The 11537-nt window shown below is 44.1% G+C and overlaps 1 protein-coding gene across 1 annotated transcript; it reads left to right on the forward strand.

The window, feature by feature from the left end:
- The first annotated feature begins 2560 nt into the window (after nucleotides 1–2560).
- LOC130835474 (neuroblastoma breakpoint family member 6-like protein) lies at nucleotides 2561–11537 on the forward strand. Its single transcript, XM_057707009.1, has 5 exons — nucleotides 2561–2738; nucleotides 4533–4635; nucleotides 6525–6760; nucleotides 10394–10445; nucleotides 11324–11537. Exons 1-5 carry the CDS (start codon nucleotides 2561–2563, stop codon nucleotides 11535–11537), a joined length of 783 nt encoding a protein of 260 aa, XP_057562992.1.

The raw sequence follows: 11537 nt of genomic DNA on the forward strand, positions 1-11537 counted from the left end.
GTTCGATCCCTGGTCCAGGAAGATCCCACATGCCACAGAGCTACTAAGCCCATGCACCACAACTACTGAAGCCCATGTGCCTAGAGCCCATGCTCCACAAGAGAAGCCACCACATTGAGAAACCCATGCCCCACAACGAAGAGTAGCCCCCGCTCACCGCCTGTGTGCAGCAACAAAGACCCAACACAGCCAATAAAAAATAAATAAATAAATAAATTTATTTATTTATTTTAAAAAATGTTACCAGAGATAAAGAGCAATACTGTATAATGATAAACGGGTGAATCCATCAGGAAGATGTAACATTTTTAAACACACTGAATCTAAGAGAGCCCCAAAGGACATGAAGCAAAAACTGACAGAATCAAAGGGAGAAACAGACAATTCAACAATAATTATTGGAGACTTGAATAGCACACTTTCAACAGTGGGTAGAACAACCAGGCACAAGATCAACAAGGAGACAGAAGATTTAAACAACGTGACCTCACAGACTCCTGTAGGCACTCCACCCAACAAGAGCAGAATACAGTTTCTCTCAAGTGCACTGAGAACCCTCTCCAGGAGAGACTATACACTAAGCCATAAAAGAAGCCAAAATACACTTAAAGGGATTGAAATCAGATACAATTCAGGACATCTCACAAATCAAAAATACAGTGTAGAAGCAGGTCAGGAAGCCGGTTGGGTAGTTTCTCCTGCTTCCTTCATTTTATCATGAATGTTCAGTGGCACTTACGTGGTCACACATGTGTAGGCCACTAGCCTGGAAGTGCTAGGCAGCTGAAGAGAAAAGACAGATATTTCAGGAAGTTGCTCTGGTCTCAGGCTCACAAAACCAGGGATCAACTGATATGCATGAAGAAAGCACAGGTCAGGGGAAAATACCGTATGCTAACTCAAGATATATGGAATTTTAAAAAATGGTCCTGATGAACCCAGTGACAGGGCAAGAATAAAGCTGCAGATGTAGAGAATAGGCTTGAGGACACAGGGGATGGGGGGAGCAAAGCGGAAGCTGGGACAAAGTGAGAGAGTAGCATTGACATGTATACACTACCAAATGTAAGATGGATAGCTAGTGGGAAGCTACTGCATAACGCAAGGAGATCAACTTGATGATGGGGGATGACTTAGAGGGCTGGGATAGAGAGGGTGGAAGGGAGTCGTGGGATGGAGGGGATATGGAGATATATGTATAAATACAGCTGACTCACTTTGTTTTATAGCAAAAACTGGCACGATAATGTAAAGTAATTATATTCCAATAAAGTGCTAAAAAAACAAACACCCTCAGCTTCTACATCACTAAATCTCACTGCACAGGAGTGCTGTGGGTCACCATCAACCACCACAGACCCATGATCGTGATGTTTACAATGCTCTGGCTGAGAATACAACTACAGGTCAATAGCTTTGGGTCAACACAAACTATCAATCAGTGTCCTATGAAAACTGCTCCAGGCGTATAGTATTCATTTACAATCACCCCAAATTAGGTAGCCACTACACATATTCCAAGAAACATACAAAACTATTTCAGTGACTTTGACAGGTTGGAAAGCAACCCTGTAGTGCTAGGATGACATTTACAAGTGACAAACCCAGCACCTTATATACAGATGAAAATGCAAAACAACCCACAGGAGAAGAGGAGGATGGGGCTGGAGGCAGGGAGTTCCAATCTGATTTCAAGTTTGATGAGAAGCCTACACGCTTCCTCAGTGAGGGGAAAAAGCCACCATAACATTGGTCTCCAGCAAGAAGGTAATTAAGACACAATCTGGCCAGTAATCCTTATAAATTAGTTATTCACATTCTGAGCACAGTATTAAACTCCTGACTTTCCCCCCACAATATTAAAATGGCGTGCAAAGAACTAGAGAAACAAGAACACCAGGGCTATGTAAAAGTTCTAAATTTTTCTAGTGGAAAGGTGATTTTATGACAACCCTTTTGACAGTGAAAGAATCTGGGAAAATATTGATTCCTTGATGCCAGAAAAGCAATACGAAATAGGCTTAAGTTTTAGAAAGAGATAGGTCTGTGGTATCAGAATAAGGGTATACAAATAGTGACAGTAGCTGCTGAGGGGGTGTCCCCATCACTGGTGACCTTGAGAACAGACCAAGTGGCCTTGAGTATCAGTATGGCCTAGGCAGCTGGAAGACAGGGGCTCCCAAGATTCCATGACACCCCCACCTTCCAGTTCTCTTATTGTGACTCCACATGGTTACCCGGCACGCTGGGTCCTCCCTCGGGCACTCTCGTCAGAGCCTGACCTCTGAGCTTTGACATCTTGTGCCTTATTTTTGTGGTTAAGAATTCTCAGAGTTGTGGAATGCTGACAAAGTCTGGCCCAAAAGTAAGTAATAAATTACATCTGCATTCTTTGCATCTGTTTAAATACATCTTTTCACTTAATGAAACCTTAGTAAGGCATAATTTACGTACTATAAAGCTCACCCAAAACAATTGTATGCTTTGTTTTTAATTTATTATTTATTTGGGTTTCTTCTCCCCAGGTTCTGGCTCTACTTCTTCCACCATAAGCTTCAGCATGGCAGTACCTCTCACCACTTTCTCTGGTCCAAGGACAGAAATGAGCATCCTGGAAACCAACCAGTACTTGCGCTCCCAGCTGGAAAAAAGCAAACAGGACTTTCGAGACCTCACAGAGAAATTCCTCACGTCCCAAGCTACTGCTTACTCCCTGGCCAACCAGCTGCAGAAATACAGTAAGTCCTATGGGGTCACAGTCACCAAAGTGATAAAGGGTTGTCCATGTTCCCCCAAGAAACTAAATACCCTCCCGACTTCATTCTTTTCTGTCCTTCATCAAAGTATTAAATCTCATCCTTACTATACTCCCAGAAAGGTGGAAGTGGGTAGTTCATGATCACTTTGCAGAGGATGGAAACACTGAGGCACAAAGGAGTCAGGTTTGAGTGAGAGTGTAGGGAGGAATAGAGGCTAAGACTGTGGTTCAGGCACTAAACTTTCTTTTCTGTCTCAGGAACCTGTGTCAGATCCTTGCTGGCTTAAACATCTCAGGATTTAATTCAACCTTTTATGAGCACCCATTTGCAAAGCACAGTGCTAGCTGCACTGGAGGAGAAAGAAGTGATAGGAGACCCCATGTGCCGTAAAGGAACTTAAAGCTCTCTGATCCCAACTGAACCACAGATATCTGGAGATGAAAACATCAGTAGCATCCAGAGAGGGGAGGGGTGGGGCTGTAGTGACTGAGGAACACGGGAGGGCACGAGAGGGACAGGGATGTAAGGGGAGGATTCTTACCAAGACTGGAGTTGAGTTTGCTTTCAGATTTCTACCATTATATTTCAATAGACCAATGGGGGATAAAACTTGCTATCCAACTTACTGACACGGACCAAAAAGTAAAAATTAAAGCCTACTTATCAAAATAAAAGATACTTTAGGGTATTGGAATGTAAGGGGTTTTTTTTTCTTAAAACATCATTTATTATAATCATAATAGAGCTTTTTCAAACTGGGAAAGAAGAAATACATCATCCAACATCTTCGTGTAAAGGTAATACAGTGCCGTGATTAAGAGGCTGGACTCTGGCAGAAGACTTCCTGGCTTCAAACCCAAGTTGTTTATCTTCTCTGTGCCTCAGTTTCCTCATCTGTAATGGTAATAGGAATAGTATCTACCTTGTCAGGTAGTGGTGATGATTACAAGATGATAGCTCTCGAAAATCTACTGGAGAGACTTCCCTGGTGGTCCAGAGAAGTCCCGGCAGGAGGCCCGTGTTAGATCCCTGGTCAGGAAACTAGATCCCTGGGGCACAACTAAAGATCCCACAGGTGGCAACGAAGATCCTGCGTGCCACAACTAAGACCTGGCCTAGCCAAAATAATTAATTAATTATTAGTTAATTAATTAATTAATTTTAAAAAGAAAGAAAAGAAAATCCACTAGAACAGGGCCTTGGCAAACACTGCATATTAGTTCTGCCTCCAACCTAGCACAACACCTGTTAGCATTTAAGCATATGTCTTTCAGACTTTTTTTCCCTTTATACACATTTTTACACAGGTGTATCCAGATAAACTTTTAAATCTTTGAATTACTGGGGGATTGCTGAAACTCTCAATGCGGGAGAACTGTCAGCCCCACAGTCCTTGGAGCCTTAGCCAAAACACACAGGAAATTCCTAGTTCATGCCCCAGGTTAATATTCTACTTAGGAGGCTACAAGCCTTGGTAAAGTGGCTCAAGATTTGGAGTCAGAACTCAGGCTATGTGAATTCTGACTTTGCTTCATTCCAGTTGAGTCATCTTGAGAAAGTTATTTTACAAGCCTATGAGTTTCTCTTTCCTCAGCTCTAACATGGGAAGGAACCAAATGCCGAGTAGTTGGGAGGCTGAGGAATGAGATGTGGGAATCCCTGCATACAGCCTGGTCCATCTGCCCCTGGGGTGGACCCTGTCTCCTCCCTTGAAGGCAGTGACTACAGCAGCCTGTCCAGCTCTGCCCTGAGGCAGCATCTCTGTTTTCCCAGAATGTGAAGAGTACAAAGACCTCATTGAATCCGTGCTGCACAAGGACATGCCCTTTGAGGAGGGGGAGCTGGCAGAGAAGATGAGACTGGCTGCAAGGCTTGGGTAAGGAGGAAGCCGTGTGGCAAAGTGTGTGAAATGGGGAAGCCCAAGCTGGTAGAATAAAGAGCAAATTTGTGCAAGGAGCAGGGCAGAAATGTACAGGGCAGGCACAGAACTAGACAAAGACCGCCTACGGGGCTCTGGGAACTGAATGGTGGACTAGCTAGGCCTCTGGACTCTCCCTTAAGTACTCGGTGAATAAAATGGAGACACATGCCTGGGTTGGAATGCTGGCAACGTGGCTTCTAGCTGCGTGACCTTAGGCAAATGTCCTCAAATTTTCAGCATCTCAGTTACCTCAGCGATCTCAGCTGTAAAATGGGAATACCAGGGGTGTCTCCCTCTGGGGGTTGTGAAGATTAAATGCATGAGGACCCGTGGTTAGAACCATCTCACACACATGTGACGCTCTCAACAAGTGTTTGCTGTAACCATTATCCTTGTTCTTACTTTGTATGGGTGTGGTGATTGTCATTTTTTTTAATGTTAGGTTTGGGTTTTACGGTAGAGCACAGACGATGGCAAAGTGTTGCTAGGTCACATCTGGAAAGTAGGCTGTAAACAACAATGCAGCTGCTTTAGTTACGCAGTCCCGACTCAGGCATCCATGCTGGCACAGGAGTCCTGACCCTGCGAGGGGCTTCTTGATGGTGGCTGACCCAGGTTATGCTGCCTCAGGCCTGGGGCTCTGTCAGACTAGGCCCCTGGGGTGGTGGCGGCCTGGGGACTGGGAGGACCTCTGCTCTTGACAGGCTGGGTCTTGGCCATGGCTGGCAAGCAGACACTCCTAATTGCCCGCTTTCGCAAGTGCCTTTCATGATGATAACATTTCTCCTCCCCAACGTTGACTTTTTTCCCCAACTATCAGACTATGTGGAGTGTTAACTTGTAGGGCCATTGGGTAGAGAGATAACTGAGCAGCTGTTGCCTCGAAAGTGAATTATTAATTTGCTGAGGACCAGCGTTGCCCATCCTTACAGAGTGTCAGCTGTAGGGTAGATTGTGGCATTCAAGGTTAAAATGAAATCTGAGAAGCTCAAGTGTGTAACACCTTCTAAATCAGAGATGCCTGATTGAAGGAGGTCTAGGTCTGGAGCCTCTGTTTCTCTCTGGTCTCTGCCTTCACCTCCTCTGATACGTCATAGGAACTCTGAAAAAGACATTTTGAAAGAGAATACGTCGGAGATCACTTAGTAGTGAAGAGCTTCAGGCATTAGATGGGATAGATGACTAGCAATGTCTAGTCTAGCATTAGGATTACGTGGTTCTAAGTATTAACTGATTGCCTACTTGGGTGTGTACGCTCTATTGTGTACTATAAGTTGGGTAATGCGACACTGTCTCTAGCTTCACAGAGCTCATGTTCTAGATTGCAATCTATGAAATACATTTGTACAATAATTAGAAAACTGTGAAATCCCACATAGACTGATGTAAGTATTGCTCAGAACTTTATTTACTCTCAAGTGCCTCCTTACTAAATAAGGCTTATCTTCATGTCATTCCAAGGAATGCTTTTCATCTTGAACTTCTCACTGATTTTTCTTTTCATCCTTTCAATAAATACCAGAGGTACCTGTCCAACACTTCTGTACCTGCCTTCCCCACCAACACATAATTCTGGATGATGATGCAGATGACATTAATATGGGTGTGGGCTGAACTGAGGAACTGGAAGGGCTTCTTTTTAAAGCAAAGTTAATAAAACAGAAAGAAACAAACACAATGCGATTTCCTCATCCCCTCTGTCACAGGCAAGTCACACAACCTGTGCAAGAATTCCACACAGGGAATTCCTTATGACTAATCTAAGACATATCTCTGCTGAACTTCCCATAAACGTATCATTCACACCATTCACTTTTACATTTTACTTTTCTTTCCCACTTTAGGAGATATGATCCTCTAATTCAGGCTCAGGCCCAAGAACTGACCCGCTTACGACAGAAGATACAAGAAGGGACAGGTGTCTGTTATCTTTTCATGCAGCATGCAAAGAACACAGTCAAGACTTTTGAGAGTCTCCTCAGGAGCACTGATGTTACCTACTACCAAGGACAGAGATTCTGTGAGCTACTGGCCCAAGGGAGCCAGCTGGCAGAGAGACTTGCCAGCAAACTCGCCCCCGGTAAGTTGACTTACAGGCTCGGAGGACCCTTAGCTCCTCCCAGGGTCCTAGCATCACATCAGACTCCATGCCTCCACGACTCTAAGAGTGACTTTTTAGCCAGATGTCCTGCTGTTCTGTGCTGGTCTCAGCCAAAGGAGAGTGGTGCTACCAGCTAGAAAAACCTGAGGGTCCTCCCCTGGGCCTGAAGCGAGGCCCCCAGGCATTTCCCCTTTCGGAGCCAATGTTGTGGCTGGATCCACCCTTGTGGTTCTTATTATGATTTCAAGACACACCTCAGCAACAACCATCGAGGAACTCTGAAAACCACGAGGTGTATTCCTCACACTTCCTGCAGCGGTTCATGGTTCCCAGGGCCACAGTGAGGTCAGGGGTAGAGAGGAGGACAGCACAAGCCTGTGGTTCTGCCTAATTTGGGTCGAGGGTGGGGTACCTAGGGTCTCGTGGGTTCACTCTTTATTGGTGAACTTAAAACAGATGAGGGGGAATTAAAGTGCAGGAAAAAAACAAGTGATCAAACACCAGTTGTCTAAATCAACCAGGGATCTCTAAAACAAGAGAAACTTGAGAGGCGGGGCAGCCCGCCTCCTCATCTAGTCCTGTGTGTCCATGGGAGTCTTCGAGATAGCTCTTTGAGGTGGATGTCTCAGGAATCAGTAATAAGGTCAGGCACTCGGGTTACAATTTTAAAAGAAAAGGACTGTCAGGTGCTTACACTCCACCTGCTGTTCACCTCACATTCTGGGGACCAGGACAATGTCCGGACTGCCGAGGGGGGGGAGTCCGGTGGAGGAAACACGGGGCTGGAGGCCGCATTGTTACGACTGCCTCCTTCATGCCAGGCTTTTGGAGCAGGAGGCAGCAGCCATCCAATCATTTTTGGTTTTTAAGGATAATTGATAAACAGTAAAATGACCCATTGTAGTATCAGTTCTATGAGTTTTGAAAAATGCATATGGTGCTAAAAGCACCTCCATGATCAAGATATAGGACAGGTCCATCTCTCCTAAAAGTTCCCTTCTACCCCTTTGTAGTCAACCATTTTCCCCAAACCCCGTCCCTGGCAACAATTGGCTCTGTTTTCTGTCCCTTTAGATTTTTCATCTCCACAATGTATCAGTAGTTTGTTCCTTTTTTATTTCTGAGTGCTATTCCATCAAAGAGATGTAGGCTTGTTGTTTACCCCTTCATCCCCTGAAGGACATTTGGATTGCTTTCAGTTTGGGGCAATTATGAATAATAGCTGTGAAGACGGACATACAGATTTTTGTGTGAAAATACATTTTCATTTCACTTCACTTGGGTCAATATCTAGGAGTGGGATTGCTGGGTCATATGGTGAGTGTAGGTTTAACTTACAAGAAACTGCCGAAGTGTTTTCCAGTGTGACTCTACCACTTCCCATTCCCCGTAGCAATGAATCAGAATTCCAGCTGTTCCCCAGTACCAGCTCTTGATATTTTCAGGTTGTTGTTCTTTTGCTTTTTGTCCTTTAAGACGTGTGTGGTTGCCTATCATTGTGGTTTTAATCTGCATTTGCCCAGTGACTGGTGATTTTGAGGATCTTTGCATATGCCTATTGGCCATCCGCACAGCTTTGGAAAAGTGAGTGTTCACCCACTTTGTCCCTTTTAAAGTTGTGTTGTTTTCTTATTACTGATTCTTGAGAGTTCTTTATATTTCTGGATCCAAGCTCTTTGTCAGATAGTGAATTTGTCAATATTTTCTCCCAGTATGTGGCTTGTCTTTTCATCCTCTTTACCCTCTTTCAAAGAGAGGAATTTCTTAATTGTGATGAAGTCCAGCTTATGGAGCATCATTTTGTCATTCTAAGAACTTTTTGCCTAAAACAAGGTTTCTGCCTTTCCATATAGATTTTACACTCAGCTTTTGGAGCAGGAGGCAGCACCCATCCAATCATTTTTGGTTTTTAAGGGTAATCGATACACAGTAAAATGACCCATTTTAGTATCAGTTCTATGAGCTTTGAAAAATGCATATGGTGTCATTATCCATAAAAAATCCTGCTGGGATTTTGAGTGGCATTGCTTTACATCTATGAGAAGTTTGAGGAGAATTGACATTTTTAATAATAATGTTTTCTAATTAATGATCATATTGACTTTCATCAGGTTGAGCTAGTTTTTGTTTCTTTTATTTATTCATATTTCAATGAACAAACATACCTTATTTTATTGTTTCATGATGGCTGACAACAGGGAAGAATTTATGTCTCCTAACACAAACATGAGCAGGCATGGTCCAGCTAAACAGAACTTCCAACTTATTTAAGGAAGTTCCTCTCTGTTCCTTACTTGCTGAGAGTTTTATTTTGAATGTATGTTGAGTTCTGTCAAATGCTTTTTGTTCATCTATTGAGATAATTACAGTATGTGTTTTTATTTTGTTGAGTACTTTTAGACTGTACTCGGGACCTTTTGAATATTATATTATGAGACACCGGGACCTGTTAAAGTTCTCTGGAAATTACTTCTTAGCAGGCAATCAACCCCTTCTAGGTTTAGACTACAAGTTTTGTCTCACCTTCTGTGGGCAATAGTTCCAATGTTAGTTTAGTGTTCAGGGTCTTCGTTGTGTTGTTTGGGTCAGTTCTGCAAGTATGTCACTAGGTTTAGTCTGCACTAGCTAGTGGTTTACATGGTAATTCTGCTCTCTGATCCTTTGCCATGATTCCTTGGATCTGTTTCACACAGGTTCAGTTTGGGGATGAGCCCTGGGATTTTTGACAGTTCGCAGACAGTTTTCCAGCCTCTCTCCTCTCTGGCATTTCTTCCCTGCTTTGTGGTTCCCAAGGGTCCTTTCCCAAGTCCCTCTGTTCAGAAAGGTTGGGGTCTCCCAGTTATTTCTCCTGTCACACTCTCCTGCTGTTCCACACGACTGGGACTACTTTAAGAGCAAGGAGGCAAGAAAATTGAGAAAGCAAAAAGAGGAGGGGACACTCTTCACACGTTTCAGACAAGAGGTCCCTTTTGGACTAAAGAACTGGATTTTCATTTGTGGTTAAGGTCCCTGTTCAGCTGCCTTGACAATACAGTTCTGCAACTGAGCTGGTCTCTGGACACGGTCAGGAGAGGGAAAAAAGAGAGAGAGAGAGAGAAGTGGAAAAGAAGGGAAGGTTCTCTTTATACTCAGCAGCAGGCAGAGGCCCCTTGGTCCAGTCATTTTGTGAGGAACAGGTGGTTTCTCCTACCATATTTGCCCCTCCGAGGCTGTTGCAATGTCTATGTGAGCATTAATGGAACTCACAACCATGGTCCATCAACCGAGCTTGTTGGGGAAACGAAGGTTACAGCTGCAGAAGCACAGAAGACACCTGCAAGTATCCTGTGTGCTGGGGAACAGGACATTTTAAACTTTTTGCCTTGACTCAGTAGCAGACATCATGGTGATGATTCACCACACCAGCAACATACTGCTCAGTGTTGCTCAGGAAAGCCTACCAGGCGACTCCTCTAAAGACACAAGCTGAGCCCTCTTGGAATAATTCTCCCAGAGCGTTATGAAACAACATGCAGAGGATTATGGCTGCAGTCAGATAGGCCCTTGTATTTGCAAAGCATGAAATGGGACCTGATCAGTTTCCCACCAGCTCTCTCTTTTTTTGGTTCACAGGAAATCATCATGATAGGAAGGATGAAGGTAGACAGGAGCCACTGGCACCCAGGTAACTCTGAGTAATGAAAGGGCTGGTAATGGAGTGGTAAAATCTAGAGAGGATTCCAGATGCAAGAGACGCAGAGGCCAAAGGTCCCAGATCCAGGAGAAACCGGAAACTGCTGATTGTACCTATTTCATTCATTCATCATACAATGATATGTCCTTTTAATGCATGTGATCTGTTTTCTTTGCAGTTCTTGTATTAGTTACCATTTCTTAGTAATTCCTCAAGTTTTTGTCAACTAGAGTCAGTCTGACCTAAAGATAAACCAGCCAGAAATCCCTGGTTTCTATTTTCTAAAAATCTGCATGGTTAAAACTAAAGTGAGATGCCTATGTTGTTTCTGCACAGTTGTTCAGAGGTATGTTGGCAGATGCTTCATGGCCAGAAATATCTTGAAAATAAAGTCAATCATATCAAATATTGAGAGAGAGAGAGAGAGAGTGAGAGAGAGAGAGAGAGATCTGAAAGCTGCAAGAGCCCTAGGAGGTTACATTGCCTCAGGAGCCGCTTTCAATGGACCCCTTCATATACTATCAGAGAAATTTTGTCCACTGTATATTAAAGCCAGTATTATAGGTCTCTGCGTGTCCTGTGTGTCGGAGTGTATTTGAGAGGAGTTGCTGAGTCTGCCTCCTCATCCACGTTATGAGGTCAGTACACTGAACACCTGCTGCTCTGTCTCTTGCCCCAGCTCTAGGCACATTACAACACCAGTCAGAAGTGGATTGTTATGCTTTCTCTCTGAGGCATCTTTGGCTTCTGATGCCTCTTCCATGAGCCCTAGATCTGGACCAGCTGTGAGGCTGTGGTTTCAGGTTGCCTTAGTTTAATCTCCTGACTTGCCTGTCCCCCACCCTCCCTCCTCTCCATCCCCCACCCAGGCTCCGCAGGGGGATCCAGGAGGAAGAAGTGAATGAAGTCCTGGAGGACTCACTAGATGAAAAGTATCTGACTCATTCCAGTCACCTTGACTCCCACCATCCTCCCAGCAGCAATGCCTTTGTGTGTGATGTGCAGGAAGCCAGCTCTGCTGTGGATGTAGCCAGTGAGTACTCCCAATACAAACAGGATAACCCCCAACAACCAGAAGACTGA

This window comes from Hippopotamus amphibius, chromosome 1, assembly GCF_030028045.1.
Source record: "Hippopotamus amphibius kiboko isolate mHipAmp2 chromosome 1, mHipAmp2.hap2, whole genome shotgun sequence".
In the NCBI taxonomy this organism is placed as follows: domain Eukaryota; kingdom Metazoa; phylum Chordata; class Mammalia; order Artiodactyla; family Hippopotamidae; genus Hippopotamus; species Hippopotamus amphibius.

Coding starts and splice junctions, on each gene's coding strand:
- LOC130835474 (XM_057707009.1), top strand. CDS start 2,561: ATGGCAGTACCTCTCACCACTTTCTCTGGTCCAAGGACAGAAATGAGC. Junction 4,636..6,524: donor AGACTGGCTGCAAGGCTTGG/GTAAGGAGGAAG, acceptor TTCCCACTTTAG/GAGATATGATCCTCTAATTC. Junction 6,761..10,393: donor TGCCAGCAAACTCGCCCCCG/GTAAGTTGACTT, acceptor TTTGGTTCACAG/GAAATCATCATGATAGGAAG.